General features: G+C 41.5%; 1 protein-coding gene across 1 annotated transcript in view; it reads left to right on the forward strand.

The window, feature by feature from the left end:
* The window catches only part of akt3b (v-akt murine thymoma viral oncogene homolog 3b), a 32,948-nt gene that overhangs the window by 4,427 nt on the left and 3,635 nt on the right, over positions 1 to 24,886 (forward strand). The window contains exons 2-12 of the mRNA XM_033624742.2: positions 1,054 to 1,563; positions 11,053 to 11,178; positions 11,281 to 11,392; positions 15,880 to 16,024; positions 16,151 to 16,282; positions 16,572 to 16,637; positions 16,899 to 16,967; positions 19,523 to 19,645; positions 19,777 to 19,905; positions 21,946 to 22,160; positions 24,561 to 24,648. Coding sequence (XP_033480633.1) covers positions 1,518 to 1,563; positions 11,053 to 11,178; positions 11,281 to 11,392; positions 15,880 to 16,024; positions 16,151 to 16,282; positions 16,572 to 16,637; positions 16,899 to 16,967; positions 19,523 to 19,645; positions 19,777 to 19,905; positions 21,946 to 22,160; positions 24,561 to 24,648 — 1,251 coding nt within the window. The 5' untranslated portion in view covers positions 1,054 to 1,517. The remainder of the gene's footprint in view (positions 1 to 1,053; positions 1,564 to 11,052; positions 11,179 to 11,280; positions 11,393 to 15,879; positions 16,025 to 16,150; positions 16,283 to 16,571; positions 16,638 to 16,898; positions 16,968 to 19,522; positions 19,646 to 19,776; positions 19,906 to 21,945; positions 22,161 to 24,560; positions 24,649 to 24,886) is intronic.

The following is a 24,886-nucleotide window of genomic DNA, read 5'->3' on the forward strand; positions in this document are numbered from 1 at the left end:
ATAGCAATAGCAATATCAGTCAAAATAATCGCAATTAGATATTTTTTGAAAATCATTCAGCCCTAGTTGAAACGAGTTTTGTTTCATGTAATGCACAACAGTGGCGCTTATTAACTGCTTTGAACCTCTTTGCAGACATTTTGCATATTGTAATATACAGCAAAATCTCTGTAAATATAAGATACTGATTCAACCCATATTGCCCAGCTCTATTACGAGTGCTGCTTACGAGTGTCAGCAAAGTTTTAAAGTAAAGCTAAGATGTAGTGGTACACAGAACCTTTAACTTAAAGGAAGCAACCTGAACGTGTCATTATTTCAGAGACAGACAGACATAAATTGGGACAAAGCTTCCAGAAAGAAGTTGGTCAGGTTAAGACTTTTCAAGCAACAGAAATATACACTTGAGATAAAATTTTATTTATGTCAAGGGAAATTGTTGTGCAGGTGTTCCAATACAAAGTGGAATGTAAAAACCCACAGAAATTGTGTACATTTGATTTTTGCAGCTTATCGATAATCTTTATTGTTTTATTTCTGCCTCATACATATACATTTGTGTATGAATATTTTGTGTCACACATACTACCCCATAGCGGCAGCAAGTTTGTGTAATATCAAGATGCATTTTGAGGTTTTTAGCTCAATGAAGGTCTGATACTACAGTGTGAGTCGAGTAGTGTGAAGTGGAAATGTAAATACATTGTCCAGTGGCCGTGTAAGCATTAAGGGATAAATGTGAGGATATTAATGTTGATTTTTGGGACAGTGGGTACCAGACTGGGATCCGAGGCCAAGGTTGGGATTTAATAGGGAGGCAAGGATGGAGTTCATGAAGAAGGGAGGGAACTAAAGAAGGAGAGGAGAGGGAGAAAGTGTGAGGAGGCAAGGAGGAAGGGTAGAAGGAGGTAAGGAGGCAGGAAGTGTGTTTAAGGCTCTGAACAATAAGTGGCAGCCTGCTGTGTTTGCTGTGTTAAGGAAACTATCCACTGACCTGCTCTGTATGTTTTTTTTTCTGCCTTCTCTCCTTTCTCTGCCTCCGTTTCCTTCCAGGCTGACTCACCGCTGGAGCGCCTGAACACAGAAGAAGAAGAAGAAGTTTGAGAGAACGAGGGAGTGAGGAAAACAAATAGAGTAACAGAAGGAAGGAGGGAGGGAGAGAAAGAGGGGAGTAAAGAAAAGAATAAAGGTGTGGAAGTCTAGGAGGGGGAGAAACAGCAGACAGCAAGAGAACGTCAGGTCGGGTCGGCGGGGTGAGAGGAGGAAAGAGGAAGTGATTGTGGGAAAGAGAGGAAGAGAGGGAGACATTACGGACTCAGTGGGGAACAAGTTAACAGATCAGAGGTGAGCGTGGGCGCAGGTAGGTTGGAGGTCGGAGGTCAAGCGGCGTTCAGACAGAAGGCTGACTGAGCTGCAGCCAAACAAACTGTCCCGCCGCCCCACCCTCCCCAACAACTGTCCCTTCACAGTCACCACACTGGGAGAACTGGGAGAACAGGTGACGAGGAGAAGCCACCATGAGCGACCAGAACGTCGTCAAGGAAGGCTGGGTCCAGAAAAGAGGTGAGGAGGGTTCATGTTTTCATCTAAAACAGCTAAGCTATGTTTTTTTGTTTTTTACTGAATGAAGGAGCTTTCACACTGCTGCAGGGTAACTTGCCACCTCCAGTCATTCAGTGAGGGTAATGCTTAGTTTTTACTGGACGTATAAGCAATGGCTGCAAGTGTCCGCATGGCCAGACTGACATCACATCATCAGACGTGGCCCGTTGCAGGGGGCCCATGTAACACGTTCTCACCTGTCTGTGCACATCTGACATTTTCTAATTACATTGACAGGGAGCAAATCCGTGAATCCAAGGATAGTGAAGGCATGACCCGCCCTACTTCTACTCTGATTGGCTAGTAGAGGAGGCAAGAGGAGTGGGATTGTTAAGGGTTAGGTTAGGAATGTCAGGGTAAGCCAATCAGATGCAGAGTAAGGCAAAAGGAGTGGGATTGTCATGCCTCCACTGTCCTAGGATTCACAAATTCGCAGGCGGGAATGTGTGGAGAACCATGCTGTAGACATGTTTTCGATGCATTGCCCCCACACAGTTTGGAAGAACATTGGTTTGCTGTGAGGAGAAACCAAACGAGGCATAAAAGATCTAAACTTTTCCTTGTCAGGATCCCGCGTCAGCTAGTCTCCATGCATCCATCCATGCAAAAAGCATAACCGAGCCATTAAACAGCAGAGGGGAAGCTGTTTCGAACACAGTGATAGGGGTATGATGTGGTTGACGGCTTCACTGTGTTGAACTATCAGATAGAAGGAGGTGGGCATTGCAGAAGCAGGAAGAAGACATGATGGAGGAGCCGATAATGTTGGTGTCTGAATATGAGTTGTATAATATGGCGCTAGCGAGTTGTAAAGACAACCAGAAGAAAAACTGGGCCCAGGTAAAATTTCCACTAAACATCAGATAACTGGTAAATTGTCCAAATATGTTGAAATTTTGGGGAATGGCGCCATTTTCTTTTTTTGGGAACGCTCTTACAGGAGACGGCTGCTGCACAGCGGTTTGAAAGCAGCTCTAGACGTAGCTGATGATATTCTGTATTTTTCTTACTGTCAGCAAATCCCATAAAAAGACAAAAAAACAAAAGTAAGTAAATACTGTGTGTCAAAGCCTGATTTATCTTCTTCCTCTGTGCCATAGAGCTGTTGTCCAGAAATGATTAAAAACACATCAAAGAGCTACATTAGCACCCCTTTCCACCAACATGGAACTGGTTCCATTTTGGTTCCTGAACCTAATTTTGAACCGTTCAGAGCGTTTTGATTGCATTTAAACTGGTTCAGAAGCTGGAAAGGTGGTTCTAAATTGGAACCAAAATATAGCAGGTTTCCCTTGACCTGAAGTGGTGAGCTGTGACAACATCAGTGGACAAGTGGTGGAAAAAGAGAATGGAAAAGTCAAGTGAGAAATCAGCAGTCTCATCAATAGTTGGTCCGATAGCACCAAGGTTCCAAGAATCCTGAATGGAGCCAGTTCATTCATTTCATTTTCATTTTGCGCGTTAAAAAATACTGAGTGGAAATCTCTAAGTATTGCAAAAACTTTTTTACACTTGGGTGAGGGGGAAATTTATAGTATTTATAGACGGTCAATGTGCAGTGGAAACAGATTTGGTGAACAAATGATGCGCTTACGTTCCCAGATGAATGGAGGACAATGTGGTGGTGTTGCCATAACGTTTGCCACTTGTGCTGCCATTGCATAGGATACTGCAAGCTCACTTTATTGTCTCTGGATGGTTTTTAACAGCTGATGTGTGCACACAGGCCTGTTACCAGAACTCTTCCCAGAGCACACAGCTGTAGAATTAGCTGTTCATATCTCTATATTTTCATAGTTCAGTGTGCTCTCTGTTTTTTTTTTTTTTTTTTTTACATCAGTTGTTTTCCTTTGTTTTTCCTTGTTTGACCGATGCTCTCTCAATTTCGTCATCTCTTTACACCCTATTATTCTGCTGTGGTTTAATGGCACCTGACTGGAAAATTGATGCCACCCTATTGCTTATTTAGATGAACCAACTCCCAATATTTGCATCACAGTTGTGAATGGAAAAGGTTGAAAATTTGGTAAAATTTGCGCCACATTAGGATGGAAACCCAGCTGCTGTTGCACTTCATGACATGTTCCATCATTACCATGAACACACACACACACACACACACACACACACACACGCTGACTTAGACCCATACACCATCCTGCTGCCACAAATACTCACTGGAGCACCAAATGTGGATTAATCTGCTGCTGAAAATAGTCCCCAACAAATACACTTATTTTACATACAAACATTTTAGGAGCTGAAATTGTAAACATTTCATGCCACAAGGCAAAGTCTCTGAATCCTTCTACAGGGGCTCAGCATTGTCACTTTTATGAGTTTGAAGCCCTGATTTTACAAGAAAAAATTACCACACTTCATTTTATACTGATATATACATATGAATTAAAAAATCAAGGATTTGCATGGACAAACATGCTACTGGCTATTAAAGCTTCGCCTAATGATTATGTTGATTCATGACTAATCTAATGATTATTTTCTTGATTAATGGATTAGTTGTCTGGTCTATAAAATGTCAAAAATCATCAAAAATATTGATCATTGTTTACCAAAGACCAAGATGACATCGTCAAATGTTTTGTTTTAGGGATTAATTTAATAGTTTTTAATCATTTAATCAATTTATTGTTGCAGCTCTACTGCCTCTGCTGCAGCTGTGCTGGTAAATAAAATAAGAAAGCTTAAATAAATAGCTTAAATAGGTTTCCTGAGATGGTCCTTGAGCCCTTCCCCACAATCATCCACATCTCTTTCACGACTAAGCTGCTTCTCCATTTCATTTGTGCATTGCATCATGGGGCATTAGTAATAATTATACCTTTAAACATACTTCATTTTGTAAATATATCAGTGGGAACACACTTTATACATTGACTAATAGATTTACAAATGGTCGTTTCGTGGGTGAAGTATTACTTGAATCTTGGGTAGGATTAGTATGTAGTGTGAAGTTCAAACACAGCTGTTGTTTTTGAAAAGTTCTGTTCATGCTGAAATGCAAAAACAACAGGAAAACGGCTAAATCTCTTCTGCATTTTTCAGTCGTTAGTCACTCATATGGTCACTTATAATGTAATTTCATTATATCTGTCCATGCACTCAAGTTCTTCCCATTGAAAGCCCTCCTGTTAACAAGTGTTGCTGCCCAAGATATTGGTGAAATCACTATTTTTCAAATATAGAAGTTGTCTGAAACAGACAACAACAACAAAAATCTGGCTCATAACACCAACAACTGCCTTTTGTGATTAGCTTTACTGACATTCAAAAAGAGCAGTCACAGAGCGCATCAGAGGTGATGGAAAGTTTTTACCAGGCTTGTGTCATTATTTTGTAAGCACTTTGTTTTCCTGGCACACTACAACACGAGACCAGTGTTCACATGAAGTCACTGTCAAAAAACACAGACCGGCCTCAGTCAGGAAAGATGTGTTTTTATACAGCTCAGTGTGGACATGGCCTAAACCACCCTGCCAGTTTGAAGAACAGCACCTCCAAACAATGGTTGTTTACCTGCCAGACGGCGAGCAGAGCAGGCAGGCTTTGCAGAGCTGCAGCCCAGTCTGAGCTGCACTTGGCTGGTGTGTTATTTCCCACAGTGATTTTAGTGTTTGTGTGTGTGTGTATGAGTGTGTGTGTTGGAGGTGTGTTTGTCTGGTCTGAGCTCAGGGCTTTTGGCTGGCAGGCAGGGGGAAGTTTCTCTGTGGCACTATGAGCTTACAGAGGATGACCTAATACTCTGGTTCCTTCCTCTCCGGCCCCCACAAGTCCCCGAATTGTTTATTGCACCTCTGTGTGCGCTTGTAATTCAGTCCTAACGGCCCTCTCAGAGAAACTGCCCCGAGCAGCTCTCTGGCCTGTTTAAGATCAAAACTCAGAGTTCACACGCAGTTCAGGGCGCTTTGGAAAGTGGGGTGCTGAAACTGGATTTTTGAGAAACACAAAAACGTCATAAACTTTGAATGTGGAGCAGCATTACTGTTGTTGACTGCAGAGTTTATGTTGTTGGAGACTCCGCTGTTAACCTGTTTCAGGTTTTAGAAATTATATTCTGTTCCTGTGTGACATATGTAAAGTCTGGGGTCATGAAAGACCCCTTGATTGTGATGTACTTCCTGTTGAACAGGATGTTGGGTGGGACCAAGCACAGTAAGGAATCAATTTAAACTGCAAACCAATGGGAAATCAGTCAAAGTGAAAGGCCTTGGAGTTGATAGGAGAACAAGAGGGCAGGTTACCCTGTGTTACACTTTTTTAAGTGACTTTTGGAGTAATAAGGAGTTCAGTGACTTGCTCAAGGACATTTTAACACGTGGACAGGTGGAGGTTGGTCACAAGCCACAGACCTTATGTTTAATGGTTGACCTGTTAAACCACCACCACCCCTGTGTCTTTGGTCATGGAGCATAGAGTCGTCATTTAAACAAACAAAGTTTCTGTTTACATTAAATATTTCTCACCACAACACATTGTGTGTATCATCGAGGTCTAACGCTGCCTTCACACATGCAGATACAAGGTAGTCTGCAGGCTCTTATAAATCTGTAGCTCTGTGTGTGTGTGTGTGTTGCATTGAGCATGTGATTTGCAAATGGATCCAACTGGACAGTTGTTGTCTGATGTAGCCGCCGTACTACACTGACATTTCCAATCACCTCTCTGTCAGCTCTACTAAATTTGCGCTAAATTTATGCTCTTATGTTTATTTTGCAAGCTTTGGCTTGGGACGGTGGTGACGTGTCCGTTAACTCTTCTCCCGCTGACTTCTGCTCGCTAGCCAGGTCGAGGTTTTCAAATGTAAACATCACTTAACATCAAGGTGAGGATGGGCACCAGCTGAACTAGCACCCTGCTAGCCATTGTGCAGGCATTGGAAAATAAATCTGACAACCTCCGTGATGCATCCGTTTCCAATTGGATATCAGGAAACGTAAAATCCTTTGATTCACCAAAACTTGGCTAAATCCTGAACAGCACTGTTCAACCATGTGACTCTTTTTCTATGTACCCTATATCTAACAGAGCAGAGGACTGTGGGAGAGAAGGGAGAGTGTGTTTATGGTGAATAAGGACTGGTGTGGTGGGAATGTCAGGTGTTGTCCCGTTCCTGCTGTGGATCACTGCCATATGCTGCTCAGAGGTGGCTGCAAAGCAGCACTGCCCGTGTTCTGGACCAACGACCATTTATCCATCTTGTTTAGGTTGGGATGTGTAGACAGTTAAATCACTTCACATCTAGAAACATGAATTACCAGAACCATCCAGAGACAGAACCAAAAATCATAAGTCAACAATGTAAGACAACACAAAAAACCCCCGACTAAATTATAGTGAACATTGAACAATAGGGCTGGGCGATATGGCCCTGAAAAATATCACGATATTTTAGGGTATTTTTGCGATAAGGATATTCTTGACGATATGACAAATATATACGTCTAATTTTACAGTTTGCCTTCAAATATTCAGTAAAAACTGAAATGATCTCTCATTTCTTTAGTTTGTGAACAACAACAGGTTTACATTACCAAAGGTTAATGACAGAATTACTTGACGACATGAGAGAGGAGAGGGAGAGACGCTGTGCTGCTGCCAGAGGAGCCGCTGAATGAGTTCCCTCTGAGCGCTAAGAGAAGTAAAATATTCAGGATGCTACAGTTTATTCCACACTACTGAAGCTGCTCCTCTTTTTGGAACCACTGCAGAGTCACTAATAATTTCAGTTTCAGACATGCTTGTTGTTGCCGTGGGTAACAGTCTAAATATCGGGAGTATCACAATATGAGTTTTTCACATGATATGAGAGAATATTCCGGTATTATTGTGAACAAGCTGATATGGCACAGCCCTGGTGAACGAGTTAAAGAGCTGATGGGATCACATGTCAATGTTGTACCTTGTGTTATTCCATGTGACAAATAAATGATTGATTGATTGAAAAAAAAGGGAGGAAGTTGTTGAACATCCCAAAAAGAACATGTTGAATGCATTTCTTTCCTCAAAGCAGAGCCTGTTTTTTTAGGGTATAGGAATTTTTGGTTACTACTTGTACGTACACTGCAAGCTACTGTTGTAGGAATGTTACATTTTTTTGTAATGGAAAGCCTATACTTTAGCAAGCTAACTATGCTAACTACTGGCACCTACCTGTCCGGGGCCTACTCCCCGTCGTTCTTCATCTCCATCCTCTCCTTAAGTGCTAGCAAGTGAATGTGAAATGTGAGATTAACTTTAGTTTGGGAAAGAGCTTTGTCTGCATGGTGTTTTTAGGCGCTGTGTCCACAATTTTTGTCTGCATTCTTTTTGGGCCCCATTGCAACACGTGATGACCCGAACATTGTAATTCTACGGTTTAGTCACCACGTCAAATTGGCTTCAAAGCGCGGCACTTTTCTTTGCAGCTTGCTTGATTCTCTGCTCAGGACATTACTCCAGAATGTCTTTATAAAGGAAATAGTGGTTTGCTGCTATATTAATACTCTGAATATCACATACAGAACCTTTCAGTCATTTATCAAAAAATGTCTAGATGCGAGTTTGAGCTTTTCAAACAGAAAGATTTGCTGCTCTTCTCTGAACATCTTTTTGTTTTCAACTGTTTGTTCCACAAAACAAGATCTTCTCGAGCTCTGTGAATTGTGATCCAGGCATTTTTCACAGTTATTTGACATTTTATAGACTTATATAGTTTGTTGACATAGAAAGATATCACAGCTGGTAACCCTAGTTTCAAAGTTAACTTGCAGCTCCAATGATTTAGTAACACAGATGTGTTGTGAAGCTATCCTAAGCTGTTGACTTCCTCTTCCTCACCAGCTTGAAGTGGAACAGTTGTCTCACTGACTGAGATTTCTGACTTCATCCCATTTCTGTCGTTGTCGTCCTCCTCACACTGTTGTTCTGAAGCTGTGTGAGTCATCAGATGTGTGAGAATAGTGAGTAAAGTCTGATTTGCTGGATAGATGCTGAGGCGGTTGATCACTGATACAGACACACTTGTGTTCTTCGTTAGCTCTGCTGCTAATATGACTCTGCAAGATGTCAACATCTCACCACGACATATTCATGTATTCCAACATTTGTTGTAATTGTGTCACAAGTTGATGAGTTAGAACAGCAGGGAACCAACACTTCACTGCTGCTGAATGAGAACAAGAGCCATGTTCATCAAAAGATTTCCTCTTCAGCTGGAAGTGGTTACAGATTTTTAAATGGATTTGTTAGCCGAGAAACAAAAATGCTGGTGATAATAAAGTTTAAAACGTAATGGACATTGTGTAAAATGTGTTCTGCACTTTTAAACACATTTTATTTCACAATACGCAGCAGAAAAGCAAAAGTAGTCAGTTCAAAGTTATGATGTTCTCTACAGCATTGTATTCATGTTTTCAGTCGTGGCTCAGTTTGAACAGTGAGCTTTACTTTCTTGACATACGACACACGCTGTTTGGGCCTGTGTCATGTCAGTTATATCATATCTAACCCTGTGCACTTAAAAGTTAAGTTTTAAATGTTTTAAAATGAAACAGAAGTTAGAGCATCTTTAGCTTCTGCACTATGATGTATGTATTTCCCAGTGAAACAGAATATTTGAGCAGTGTACAATTAAAATCAAATCCTTTGCATTTAATTGCACTGTTATAAATTGGACAGGTTTGAATATAGCGCTGCATAGAGTGACAGCGGACTGCTGGCTCCACACATATGGAGTTAGATTTGTGTCTTTACTACATGCGAGAAAATAAATGATATGAGAGAAAAAAAATGTTTGAGAGAAAAAGTTTTCACACTGAACAAAAAATAATAATATTTGAGACTAAAAAAGTTTTGAGAGAAAGTGTTTTGTCATAGAATATAAAACAAATAATGTGAGATTTAAAAAAATGATTTCCGAGAAAAAAACCCTCTCTCTCAAAAAACTTTCTTTACTCTCAAATATTTTTTTTGTGTGAAAACATTTTCTCTCAAAAAAATTGTTTCTCTCAAAACATTTTTCTTCTCTCTCTCTAAACCTAAGTCTTTGCTTTCGTGTCAGGATTTTGCTTTGCTGCGAAAATAATGTCATGGGCAGGGCCACGTTCTTATTGGCCAGTCTCAATCGAATTGACAGCTAGGTGAGGATCGTCTTGGCAAAATACTTTATCTCAAAACTTTTTTTTAGTCTCAAATGTTATTTTTTGCTATCAGTGTGAAAACTTTTTCTCTCAAATATTTTTTTTTCTCTCAAACATTTTTTTTCCTCTCATATCATTTATTTTCTGTTTCCAAATATGTTTATTGGGAAACCAGTCAGTTAACAGTGAAATTGACAATCGACAGTTACGTTTCCTTTTTTTAATATCATTTATTTTCTTGCACGTAATAAAGCCACAAATCTAACTCCATACACACACACCTTCCTCACAGTTCGATCAGGAGGAGGACGAAGAGATGGAATTTCAGTTAGCGGTGACTGTTGAGCCCCCAAAAGGTCTGTTTTCACTCCTTTGAGGGGTCATTGTAACTAATAATGAGAGTAATAATACTAATAATTCTAACCGTTGTGTAATAATGTAATACTGTGAAATTGATGGTTTTTGTATCGTGAAAATCTCATACCTTTGCAACCCTATGCATGTCACTTCATAGTGACTGGAAACAGTTTCCATTGTCTTATAAGCTTCGTCCAGCGCTTTTTAAAAATGCGTGTGTGTCATCAAGTTTATGAGGATGTTTCTTCATTTGCTTGTGTCGTTTCTATCAGCATGAGTGTTACTAGTTTACAGTGTGTGAAGCTCTTAGGGCCACTGTAGATTTGTCAAATCATCATCACTCATAGTATATATTTACCTCATTTTTATTTTCAATTTCCGTCTATTGTGGGGGGGTTTTCTAGTGGATTGCACCAATATCAGCTCACGTGACCTGTGTCACATGACCGCTACATAAGTTTTTAAATTGCACACCTGTTTCCAAAACATTTTATACCCTGATGAAGACTCTAGTCGAAAGGCGTTGAATCAGTAAAGGATTTGCCTTGGATGCATTGTTGGACTGCCTGCCTATACCATGGACCAGTCGGTTTTTTTTCTTTATAAAAAAACATTAAGTTCACTGCTTCAAGGAATTGTCATCAAAGTTTCTGGTGACTGAAAGTGATGTCTGTGGGTTGGACATGTCAGTCCCTGCTGATCAATTAGGGCACACCACCCGCGCACCACGTGGAACACAGCTAACATGAACATGACATCAGACTAAATAATGTAGTGAAATGAAATGATCGGCTAATATCAGGCTAATACCAACATCACAGAGACAAGCTCCTCCACATTCATCACAGAATCAAAGTGACTGTAATGCAAAAACTCTGCTGCTTCCATCTCTAAACACGTGTGAGTGCAGCAGGGTGTAACCTGTCTGTCTCACCTTTTTTTTCCCTCCCTGCAGGTGAGTACATCAAGAACTGGCGACCACGCTACTTTCTGCTGAAGACAGACGGCTCTTTCATCGGCTACAAGGACAAACCGCAGGACTCTGACCTGGCCTATCCGCTCAACAACTTCTCTGTAGCAAGTAAGACACATGAACAGAGGCCTTCGTCACATATTTCATACACGCAAAGAACAACAAGTATCAGCGTCACTTTGAACATCCATCTCCCTGTGTGATTTCCAGAATGTCAGCTGATGAAGACGGAGCGGCCCAAGCCAAACACCTTCATCATCCGCTGTCTGCAGTGGACCACGGTCATCGAGAGGACTTTTCACGTCGACACTCCTGACGAGAGGTGAGCCTTCAGCCTCCTCCTTCAACCTCCTCCTCCTCAGCAGGTTTTCTCACACATGGAGGAGTTTTTATTATTTGACAGGAACAGGCTCAATTTGAACTAGCTGATAAAAAAAGAATAATAAGAAATACTGGCTACTGTTAATTCCAATTTACTGATGAAAGAAAAATGACCATATGTGGATCATTGACACTATTTTAAAGTTGCATAATTTAGTTTTTGAGTCAATGGGTCAAACAATTCCTTAAAAACAGATGCTAAATAAAAAAGAATCTGGAAAAAGTATAACAGGAAAAGAAAAAATCCTCATCCAAAACTCAGTTCATAGTTTCAGAATTGAAAAGATTCAGAATAACAGTCTGGTTTACTGCAGGTAGGTTTACACGTACAAGGAATTTGCTTTGGTGTTTTGGTGCATCACAATGAACATAGTAAAAGAAAATAAACAATAAAAGTGAGTTCTGCAAAAGATCAAGAAACAAACAAATTGATGATAAAACTATGTCAAATATGTACAACATATCAGTTGTAAAAATGAAAGATGTGTACAGGTTTTTTGCTAGAATGTGCAAAATAATGACCAGAGACCCAAGGAGCAATTTAAAAGGGCATGACAGTAGCTATAAAAGCACAATTAGCAACACAAAATCAGCACATAAACTGCTGCATACAATATTCGCAGTTACGAACAAGAGTATAATCATTTATAAAGTGCAGGGATTGAAAAGTGTCAAAGTGTTAATAGTGCTTCAGTGTTCAGCGTTGAGGAGCTGGACAGCCCTGGGGACAAAGGTTGTGTTCCTCCTCTGTGTCCTGCAGCCTGGACAGCGTAGTCTGCTAGGGTAGCCATTCAAACTCAGGACACAGAATATGGTCCGAGTCCTGTAAAATCCTGCGGGCTGATTTTACAGTCTGCTGATCGCTTAGGGCAGTGAGAGGTTGGACAGACTGCTCAATGATTTTTGAGCAGATTGCTGCATATGGAGCGGGACCTCGTCTCACCATGTTGAACCTCAGTGTTTCTAGTAGTAGTTAGCAGCCCCGTCACGGTGAGCAATGTCGGAAAAACAGTTTTTTATTCAGTGCTTTTACCGGTTTAAATCACTGTTTGTTCTGGGGAGGAAGACACCACTTCAGATAATTAGGCTCAGATTAAAAACCTCCGGAACATCTAGATTTGAAGTTATCATATAGAAAGTGAGCACACATTAGCAGGTGCTGGGCTAGCAGCCCATCTGTGATGCGTTTTTACTGGTTTAAATCAGCTGGTCTGTTTGTCTTGGAGAGGAAGAGACCTCTGTGGTTAATTCAGCTCCTGGTAAAACCTCCTAAATGTCTGGATCTGAAATAGGCTGAGCGCATATTAAGTTACCAGAGAAAAGAGGTGAGTACACATTAGCAGGTGCTGGGCAAGAGGGCTGTCTGCGACGTGCCGAACAGAGTAGGAGAAACACCGATTTGTGATGTGAAACTGTTTTATTCAGTGTTTCTATCAGTTTAAATCACCTGGTCCATTTCGGCTCCCAATAAAAACCTCCTGAACAATGAACACTGAAGGAATTCTAACCGGGAGAATTTTCAGCTGGTTGTAATCTGCAGTCCTCGCTGCTACATTTCACTAAATCCCCTTAAATCCCCCTGAATCTTACACAGGGAACCTCGAATTTTGTGTGTGTATATTTGAGTTTCAGCCACTGAAGCACACCTCTTGTGTCTGTGTTGAGAATGAGGAGTAGCCTTCTAAATCATGCCCAAATTTTCTTTACAGATATCAAAGAAAAAAACGATAGAAAATGTTAAAGAAACCATCAACGGGATAGCTACTTGTGTACTAAAAAGATAAATAAAAATGGAATAAAAAAGACATGTGAGAGGACTGACAGACACCAGATATGAGAGGTCTGGCATTAGTGCCAAAAAAAAACCTCTCTAGTTTTAGTGCTGAACCAGTTTTTGTGTCAAGTTGTCCTCACAACACAACAGCAGTCTGTCAACAGAGAGAGAAGAAAGACAGGAAACAGGGGTGTGGGGCTGAGGCGGGACGCCAAGTTTTGGAGGGTTGTCGCTCCAAAACACAATATATTGTATACATTATGACTTGTTACCTGATGCTTTATTGGTTTGTTATGAACACGACTCAGCTTACAACATCCTGCAACATCTTATACATGCATGATGAGTAGTCACTTCACCAGAGCGGGTCTGTAGGAGGGTCGATGTGTTGTGTTGGATTGGACCAGTCAGCGGCTCTCACATCTCACTGGACACCAAAATATGCAACTTATTTTGCAATACAGCATCAACTCATAGTCACTGAATTATTTTTCATGCCTCCACACCAGCAATAGCCATGGCTGGAGGCAATATGTTTTTCTAAATGTGATATCTCGAAAACGCCTCGAGGGATTTATTTTATTTTTTTCAAATTTTGCACAAAGGCCCACTTGGACTAAACGATGAAGTGATTAGATTTTAATGGTCATAGGTTGAAGGTCAAGGTCACTGTGAACTCGTTCGTCTTAGTCTCGGGTAAACGATATCTCAACAACACCTTGAGGACATTTGGTGCAATCATCCACTTGGACTCAGCGATGAACTGATTAGAATTTGATGGTCCAAGTCCAAAGGTCAAGGTTACTGTGTCCTAACAAAACATGTCTTTGTCCAAAACTCAAAAATGTATACAGAAATGATGATGAAATGACATTTCATAGAATTGTCCAACAGGATTAAATGATGAAGTGATGACATTTTACATCCAAAAGGTCAGCTTCACTGTTCTGCAAAAACCCATTTCTGGCCATTATTCAACATCATATCTCAGGAACATGTCTGTGTGAAGCATCACAGACATGGATGTAAGCTGCAACTGCAACCCGACTGATGCAGAGGTATACAGCCACGAGGTGGAAATTCTAGTTTTTTATTATTTGTTGCAGTAGTGATATTTAAATATTACTGTTACAGTCAGAAGCAGAAGCCAGAAGCAGCGGTTCCCAACTGGGGGTCCAGATTGCTCCTTAGTCGGTAGTTCAAGGTCCACACAGTTTAATATATTCAGCGTCATACTTGCGTTTGACCATGTCGTTGAGCTAGTTTGCTGTCTCTGTCAAGTAGCTGCCTGTTATTCACTCACTCTACAAACGGCACTTCAAAATAAAAGCTTCTGCCGGAAATTCACTGTACTTCCAAAAATAAGCGTGTTTTTTACAAACTTGACACGTTTGCAAGTCACTTGTGGTCCATTCAGACTGGACCTGTGACCCGTCATTGGTGCACGACCCACAAGTTGGGAACCACTGCTGTAAAGTGTCAGATAAAACACAAACTACAAAGAGTTTTGTTGGGTTACTGTAATAAAACTTTTAAGAATTTGTTTATGTTACATTTTCATCATTTAGCTCATGTTTAACTGTGTGGTATCTTACTCAAAATATAAGGTGACTCAAAACTATATTTTCAAGTATGGCAACCACATGCTGATACCTGGTTGCCTGCCTGGCAACCACCTATCTTTCAGTTTCAACATATGGCGCCTGTAATCCAACTGTGCGTTCACACCAAACGCGATGGACGAGATGAACGCCACAAGTTTCCATTCAAAATCAATGTAAATGACGCGATGACACGCGATGTCGCTTCGGGTGACGCGTTTCAAGCGATAAGAGTGACGCGATGAAGTGATGACGCGTCCATCGCGTCCATCGCCTCATCGCGTGTGTTGCTTGAAGTTGAAAAATTTGAACTTTTCAAGCGACATCGCGTGACGCTGTGCCGCGACATCCAATCAGCGTTGATATCCAACCATTCATAAAGAAATTATAAGCTACTAACTGGAGACAGATGGACAGGCGCTCCGCAGCTGGGATGGAGCGCCTGTAGCTGGTGTCCAGGCGGGAGATCCTCGCACCGATACGGGCTAACAGGTCCTCAAACTGGGCCAGCGTCAGCCTGAAGTACCGCTGGAAACGACCGTCATCCAGACGCAGCTCTTGCAGGAGGTGATGATATTCACCCAGCTGTGTGCGTTTCTGGAGGATATTGTGAACCCAGACATGGCGGCGTTTGGGTCTCCGATCCAAATCAGATGCCCACAACAGATAATGAGCAGCTACGGTAGTTAACTCAGCCATGGTTGACGAGAAAATAGCAGGAGGTGAAGAAAATTGCGGGAGGAGGGTTGCGCCATCGCGATTGAAGCGACGAAGCGATGATCAAAAAGGTGACATTTGTGATCAAGCGACGCGATACTCGCGTTACAGGCGATGACATCGCGTCCATCGCGTTTGGTGTGGACGCACGGTAACAGTAGCTCCATATGTGAGAGCCTATAGGATCAGCTCTGTCTTAAAAGTTTAAAAGATAGTCCTTCAAACTTGTCTGAAGATATACGCTCAGTCTAAAGGTGAAGCCACAGTTGAGAGCAATTAACCATAATCTGAGCGCTGCCTGCTGGTATCTCAACCTGTTCTTGTTGTGTCCTGCAGGGACGAATGGGCCGAGGCCATCCAGATGGTAGCCGAGTCTCTGGCCAAACAGGAGGAGGAGGGCATCCTGTGCAGCCCCACCTCCCAGATCGAGAACGTCAATGAGGAGGAGATGGACACCTCCATCAGCCACTACAAACGAAAGGTGACCTCTCAGATGCTGATCTGAGTGGAGACAAAATATGGCTCTGACTTGTTTTGAAAAGAGGATGTTATTACATTTAACGATGGAGAACCAGTTCTTCACATTATTCCTTTGTTTTTTGTCCAGACAATGAATGACTTTGACTATCTGAAGCTTCTGGGCAAAGGCACTTTTGGGAAAGTCATTCTGGTGAGGGAGAAGGCGAGTGGCACCTACTACGCCATGAAGATCCTCAAGAAGGAAGTCATCATAGCCAAGGTCCTTTTAATGTTTATCAGCTTTTAACTGTTCCTGTTTTGGTGTCTGCAAAACATGTGTTTGGTCACTGGATTGAATGACTTATATATTAGATTTTTAAAAAGATCTATTACGTCTATGCATGTTTGGTAAAACCAGTTACAGATTGGTTTGATACTGGTATTGTCCTGGTGGACACACGCCTCACTGCCAGTTACATCCTCAACCTTCTGACTGAAACAAGAAATGGTCTCCTCTTGTCTCCTGACTAATCATTGTGCCTCCTCTTTGTCCTTTTTTTCCATCTCAGGATGAAGTTGCTCACACACTCACAGAAAGTAGGGTATTAAAAAACACTCGGCATCCATTCCTAACTGTGAGTATCAGCATGCAGATTGCAATGAAAACATTACACCAAGACACACCTGTGCTGCTGTGAATTATGTGATGGAATAAATAAATATAAATGAAGAAAAGCAGTCAGCTTCAATTCAAAGACTCTTTTGATAAATGTCATGCAAAGAAGGAAGGATGCACTGAATTCAGACCACAAAGCTTCTGTTCCTAAAAAATAAATGTGTTTGAAACAAACCACTGAACACTGCTGAGTTAAAAAAATGTTTATATTGTCTTTCAGTCTCTGAAGTACTCGTTCCAGACTAAGGATCGGCTGTGCTTTGTAATGGAGTACGTCAACGGAGGAGAGGTGAGACATCAGTGAAATTGCTTTTTTTTAAAAAATGTTTTTGATGCTGGCAGATGTTCTGTTTTTATTTCAACACAGGAGTTATTTCAAGAGTTATTGAAGAATGATGACGGTGGGATTCAAAGAGCTTCAACAGAAAGCAGTCACTCCTCTCACTGTGGTTTTATCTGGAGAGTCTTAAGACTGGGGCGTCTGCACTGTCGTGGGTTTTTTAGTGATGGTATCAGTTTATTCAGTACAGATATATGGATATTTCCTGCTCTCTGTTTCATATACTATTACACTGAATATCTTTGGGTTTTGGACTGACAATAGACATCACATTAGACTTTGAGAAACAGGGATGGACATTTCAGAATTTTCTGGCAGTTTATAGACTTAACGGTTAATGGATGAATCTAGAAAATACTCAGCAGATTAATTGATAATGAAAATAATCATTAGTTGCAGCCCTACAGTTATGCCAGGTTCACACTACATGATATCAGCCTGATTTAAGCCTGACGCAGCGTCACACAGTGTCGGCTCGGATCATGAACAACAGTGAGAGTTGTACGCGATAATCCATCGTTTCATCTCGTGTAGTGTGTCATAGTAGATGACATCCAACGCCATGTCCGGGATGCCTCATGATGATCTGACAGAAAGTCTAGCATGTTTGATTTTCTTTTTGTCGTTCACGATTGCGCCCGTCACAGCCGTCACTTTGACCAATAGGAACACAGAACACAGTCCTGATAATAAAAGTAGGACAAGAATAACCCGGTGACATCACACATGTCGTGATAGACGTGTCAGGGATGATTGGTGTGGACCATCGTGTAGTCTGTCATGTCTGTCGGCCAAGTCACAGCACGATTTTTGACTCAACAATCGCCTGATGCGACATAGTGACTGTCAGAACGGACAAAAATGGCGTGTAGTTTTGAACCAGCCAGTCTTAAAAATTGGAGTTGCCACAAGAAGTGAGACACTTTGGCTGCCACCACTGTTTGAGGTTCTGTTGTGTCCCTTGGCTGAAGCCTGTGCCGATAATCGGCAGTGCTCATTAACTGGCAAACGACTTACTACTTACTTACTACTTACAGTGATCAAATAACAAAATAAATCTCATTGTAATTAGTTACAGTCACTAAGAAAAAAGTATGCATTTAAATTACATTTTCTAATCAAATGTTGGTGATAACACAGGGGTTACATTAGACTATATTCTTTTCAGTTAAGAGTTTATATGTAGAAAATAACATTTAATCTGTTGCTTTGCATCTTCACTGTGCAGGAAGGCGGCCTTTTGGAAAAGCGAATTACTTGTTATATTTTTAACAGGGTAACTTGTGAGTTGTAAGCTATCAAGGTAATCCTCTCAATACTGTAAAAAAGAGAAGGACTTATCTGAGTTTCTGAAAATGAAATATGATGTTGGGTAGTGTTGTCACGATAAGGGAATTTCTAACTTTATTACAATACCTTGAAAAATACTGAAACTGATACCATGTTTGATATCATGGGGAAGAATGACATTCATTCATTTTCTGTAACCGCTTATCCTGTTGGGGGTCGTGGGGGCTGGAGCCTATCCCAGCTGACATTGTGTGAGAGGCAGGGTTCACCCTGGACAGGTCACCAGACTATCACAGGGCTGACACATAGAGACAGACAACCATTCACACTCACATTCACACCTACTGACAATTTAGAGTCACCAATTAACCTGCATGTCTTTGGACTGTGGGAGGAAGCTGGAGCACCTGGAGGAAACCCACGCTGACACAGAGAGAACATGTAAACTCCACACAGAAGAGCTCCCCCAGCCTGGTGACAATGCTAACCACTGCACCACTGTGCCACCCTTAAAAACTGACATGGAGGTCATAACAATAATTTCTTTTATTAAAGGATACATTTTACAAACATGACGACAACAACTTTTCCTTTCTTGGTTAGTAGAGAACAGCAGAATGACTGCAGTAAATGTTACAGTACGAGAGGGCAAAAAGGAGCAGCTGGTACCAGTGTGTAGATACTCTGGAAAATGAGTATTGAAACCACTTCAAATATTCTGAATCAATGTGTATTGATAAAGCAATATTTTTGACAACACTATAAATGTGAAACTCCAAACACCTGATCATTAATGAGTCATTCATGTCCCTGTGAACACACTGGCTTCCCTGCAGGTCTTTCCTCCTGACAGTGTGCTCCGTCTCACCTCCACCTTTTCTACAGAGAACACGATTGCTACTAAAATGGGCTTCGATGTAGAACTGGTTCTGTACTGTTTGTATGACATGTTCCCACATACACACAGACCCCAGCTCTCGTTATCCACAGCATGATTTGCTTTAAGCTTTGTCAAATGATCAGGGAGTCAAAACTGTCATTCTGACTGTTTGTAAACTGATGTCATCGGCTCCGTCTCAGTCCCTCCTGAGTTCCACTGCAGAAAACATCCAGCAGTGATTTTGATCTCGAGCGCTGGTCTTTAACTGGATGAAACAACTCAGAACAACAGAGATGTCTGAGGTGTATGAACCTGTGTTTTTTTTTGTTGGCAGCTGTTTTTCCATTTGTCAAGAGAAAGAGTTTTTTCGGAGGACCGCACCCGTTTCTACGGCGCTGAGATCGTCTCTGCTCTAGACTACCTACATTCTGCCAAGATCGTCTATCGTGATCTGAAGGTATGTTTGACACCTGCGCTGAATTTACAGTTTTTAGTTTAACATGTAGAAACTTACAGAACCATGGCCAGATTGTGTATGAAAAACAGATAAATACAAAGGGTCGTGTTTTTATATTTCGCTCTCATCAGCTGGAGAACCTCATGTTGGACAAAGACGGCCACATCAAGATCACAGACTTTGGCCTCTGCAAAGAAGGCATCACCGACACTGCCACCATGAAGACCTTCTGTGGAACACCAGAGTACCTGGCTCCTGAGGTCAGAGCTCACACCAAACTCAGACTTAGAGCAAAAGTTGGATTATTTGTGTTCCAGAGTTGATGGAACCTGCAGCGCTTATTGGTTTAAAGTTCTGAAACTATCTCGAACATGTCTAAACCCAAACTGAGCCTTCGCGGTCGTCTGTTTCGTCCTGCTTGATGAAATCAGGAAAGAACTGCGTTATGTTTGTCATCAACTTGTGGAAGTACCCTAATATATAGTTCCTCTAATGGCAGCTAAGTGTTTTCTTTGCAGCCCAGTAGAATGTCAGTAACTAATTTCACTTCTTCTAATGTGGCTCTTGGTGGAGACTCTGAGAGTTATTTTACCATTAAGAGGATATGAAAGCGGATATCAGATATGTCAGGGTCAGAAATAACTGCATCATGGTAAAAATGGACTCTCAGGGTTATAGTATACATTACCATTGAAAAGTTTGGACTCTGCTGCCAGAAAAGTTGACAGGGTTCAGTCAGATGTGTTGGAGGACTCTGTGTTTGTATGTTTGATGCTGTTAGGTTGTAGAAAGTCCTCTTCACAGATAGATGTTGTGTCGTATGCAGAGTTTGTTTTGTACATGGAGAGCAAAACACCGTAGAATGGTTTAATCAGACCGACAACTGAAAGAGTCATTCGTTAAAGAAACAGGAAGCGTAGCATCAAAATGTGAGCAGATTTAGGCCCCGTGTGCAGAAAGTGTTTTGCAGGTTGCAAACCATGAGGTGCGCCACACTGCATTTTTTAAATTTAACACTGCTTGTGAAAAAAAACAAACAAAAAAAACCCCGCCAAACTCCAGCTCCCTGTGTGACCAGGGCCGTAGATAAGAAGTGGTTCCTGTTTAGGGTCAAGTGTTATGTCTGTAACAAGCTGGAATTAAAAGGCACAGCGTTTCTTCAAACTTCATATTAGAAAGGGTTAACTAGGGTTAGCACTGTTGGGTATCAGCTGGACATATTATTCAGTTTTATTTGAATTCAATTTTATTATAAAGCCCAGTATCACAAATCACAATTTGCCTCAGAGGGCTTTACAACATAAGACATCCCTTTGTCCTTGGCCTCTTACAGCAGATAAGGAAAACTCCCTAGAAAAGTGGGTGGCATGAGGCAGGACCATGACGGCAGCACAAGCATGACTCATGATCCGAGTGCAACCTCCCTCTGTGTGAACCTGCGAGACACAGGAGGACAAAGGCTCTAGGGAAAAAGCTGAGTTAGTAACATGCATTAAAGGGATATGAATGTTTGCATATGAAGAGAGAATGGAGGAGAGAGGAGAATGGTGTATCATAGGAACCCCCCAGCAGACTAGGCTTATATCAGCCTCACCAGGGGCTGGTCCAAGGCAAGCCTGAGTCAGCCCTAACTGTAAGCTTTATCACAGAGGAATCGCTAAAGTCTACTCTTAAATGTGGAGACAGTGTCTGTTTTTTACTGGTTTAAATGAAAAACAGGCTTTTATTTTGGAGAGAAAGAGACCAATGGGGATAATTTGGATCTGGGTGAAAACCTCCTGAATGTCTGGATCACAAGTTATCAGATAAAAAAGATGAGCACAAATTAGCAGGTGCTGTGCTAGCAGCCCCGCCGCAACAAGCCAAAGAGCGTTGGAAACAACACTGATTTTCAGCGTGAAACTGCTTTATTCAGTGTTTTTACCAGCGTAGATTAGTGATTCAATTTGTTTTGGGGTAAGAGGAGACCTCTGCAGATTATTCGGTTTCTGGTGACCTCAGCAATGTTGGCATTGATTCATCTTTTGTTATTGTTTTGGTAAGAGACTCCTTGCGGCAGAAAAATTACATATTGTACATTTAATTCTTCTTCTTTTGGCGTCAAAACTATTTCAAATGTAAGTAATACATTTGCTGTCTGAATTATTCTGTTTTATCTCTGTTAGTTACTATTGAAGGAAAGAAGACAACAGCTGAATACAAACTTTCAAACAGTTATGAAAGTGTATTTTTCCTGTTTTCTTCTTGTAAATTTAATAGAAAGACTGATAACGTCATGCTTAAATCATGTCTGTTATCAGGTGCTGGAGGACAATGACTATGGGCGGGCGGTGGACTGGTGGGGTTTGGGCGTGGTGACGTACGAGATGATGTGCGGCCGCCTGCCGTTCTACAACCAGGACCACGAGAAGCTGTTTGAGCTCATCCTCATGGAGGAGATCAAGTTCCCACGAACCCTGTCGGCCGACGCCAAGTCGCTGCTGTCGGGGCTGCTCATCAAGGACCCCAACAAACGGTACACACACACACGTTTCTTTGTTTTTATTTTTGGTTTTTGGTGCCTTCTTTTTGCCACTTTCTCATTAGATAAAATACAGAAGGGAGCTGACAGGAAATGAGCTTATGAGATGGTGGATGACACTTCTTGTCACCTGCCGTAGATGAGCTCCACTGGGAGGATTTAACATGTGGGAGGTTCCTCTGCGGGTGCCCTCATCATCCAGTAGGAAAGGGATACTAAACTTACTTTGCCCAGGAGGGACACCAGGAGGGCCCTTCTGCAAAGGCCAGGGGCCAGTTAATAATCAAATATTAATCATTAAACAAGCTCTATTTTGATAAATTTTAATGCACTATGGATCCTTATCCTTATATTTAAAGAACAAAATAAATCCCACTCTGAATACATTTATTTTCACTGTGAGGTAGACAGTGGTTGTCAGGCCACCAGGCACCTGTATGTTGAGTATCACTGCAGTAGGAATTTGTCCTGCAGAGACAAGGACAAGATCCCTCACTGGCTTCCCATCCATTTACATGGCCAAAACTCCTGGGTGGGCTTAACCCCTGAGCCACCTGTTAACCCTTCAAATCTCAGTGAGCTTTGGCCTTTAGCACACAGGGGTTCATTCACAGACACCTTAAAATAATGGACGTAGTTTCCGTGACGTCACCAGTTGGTTTGGGGGCTTCTGTTTTGAAGCCTCCAGCATTTCAACTGTCACATCTTGTTTTTTTTGGAGCTAGAAGTGACCATATTTGGACGAGAGGGTGGAGCTGTGGAGAAGTGAGGGGTGGCTCTGACTCATAGACTGTGGTGACAGCTCGCAGACAGCCACTCAAAGCAGCCTGCCCTTAATTATGTGGAACTTTAAGCCTCAATAAAATGTCAACAGGAGAGTTATATAAAAATTAACCGCTGCATGGTTGTCATGAATGTTAAAATTAGCTATAGAGACCAAAATTGTTTTCTTTGTACCAGGCTGTGAACACGTTTATTTCTGTTTTAAAGTTGGGCATTTTAACATGGTGGTCTATGGGGACTGATTCACTCTTGGAGTCAGCCTTTAGTGGCCATTAGAGGAACCGCAGTTTCCAGCACTTCAGTGTTTTCTGAAATTGACAAGAGGATTAATTTTTGCAGTTTTGACCGCTGTTAGCACAGTGGAGTGATGTTTGAAAGTGTATTTTGTTTGTATCTTCTGCACATGCATGGTGACAATGACGATGGTTTGATGCTATTCCAAAAACACTAATGTAGGAAATGCATTCAACAGATTTGTTAGACCTCAAGGATACACCCAATGTGTTCTTGTGTGAGAAACACAAAATTCACAAGAAAACTCTTCAGGATATTTTACATTTGCGTGTGGAGTTCACAAAGATTTTTAACTCTGCACTACAGTTAAAGGTCCACCGCCTCAGGTCGAGTCACGCACCTCTGTTGCATGTCCCTCCCTTATTTTCTGTCGCCTCTTTATTGATTCTCTGATTTTCTTTGATAAAAGCATAAAATCCTACACAAAAAAATCACAAAAAACCTTGTGGAAGAGAAACAAATTTGGCAGAAATATCTGAGGAGTTTACAAGGTTAGAAAATGTGTTTTTAGATTTAAATTCAAACAAACCCTGAAAGAAAATGTCACCGTTCTTAGGTCTATTTTTTTTTGTATTTTACCCAAACTATCAAAGACTTAAAGTCTCTGGAGGACCAGTTACAGACATTCATCCATCTCCCTACAGTTCACTGGGCTCAGGGTGACAGCAGGCTCAGTAAACTGTTCCCATCACTTTTCTCCTCAGCTACTTATTCTAGCTCTTGGGGGATCCTGAGTTTTTCTTTCACCTGATGGGATATATAATCCATCCTGTTCAGATTAAAAATCTTCCAGTAAAACACATATTTAGATTAATCTACTCATACACTGGTATGAACAGGTATGGTATCAATTTAATGTTTAGCTGTAAAAGAAGTTCAGGCATTTGACCACCCCATACGGCCTCAGGAGCCTGTTTCTTACTCACAGGACAGCCGACACTTGTACCGTAGCATCCTGTACGTCCCAGAATTCACCGATTCATTTCACTGCTTAAATCTCCATCCCAACATTAAGAAGAGAACAAAACCTCCTCATGATAATTGGTATTTGGCAAAAGTGCTGTTAGACAAAACTGGCTGGTGGCTGCTGTTAATTTCCCACTCTGATTGTCCCAGAGGCGTTTTCTGTCTCTAATGAAGAAACTGGTGAAAAGAGGCTACTGCAGCTTCAGAGAGCAAACTCGTTCACCCCGCCGAGTTATTTTGGGATCCGTAGCAGGTGGATATTCTGGGTCCATTGATGGAGACTTTGTAAGAGCAGCGTTTTGATGTCTGACTTCGACGTCTTCTTCTTCTTCTTCTTCTCTTTTCTGACAGGCTGGGCGGCGGACCGGATGACGCTAAGGAGATCATGCGACACAGTTTCTTTGGCACAGTCGACTGGCAGGACGTCTACGACAAGAAGGTGAGAGCAGGATTTAGCTGCTGAGACGTCATCCCATCTTCAGTGGTAATTTATTCAAACAGCGTACCTGAGATATTCTGGTATCAGGGTTACCTAATTTTTCAAAAGAAGTCTGGCTGGGATGTAAAAACTCCAAAATAGAACGGAAAAGAAAAAATTACCTCATCTCTTTTCTCATTTGAAAAACATAAAGCAGTCCAAACAACTCCAGGTACTCGTTACAGATGTGTTCTGTTTC

Source organism: Epinephelus lanceolatus, chromosome 3, assembly GCF_041903045.1.
Source record: "Epinephelus lanceolatus isolate andai-2023 chromosome 3, ASM4190304v1, whole genome shotgun sequence".
Taxonomy (NCBI): Eukaryota; Metazoa; Chordata; class Actinopteri; order Perciformes; family Serranidae; genus Epinephelus; species Epinephelus lanceolatus.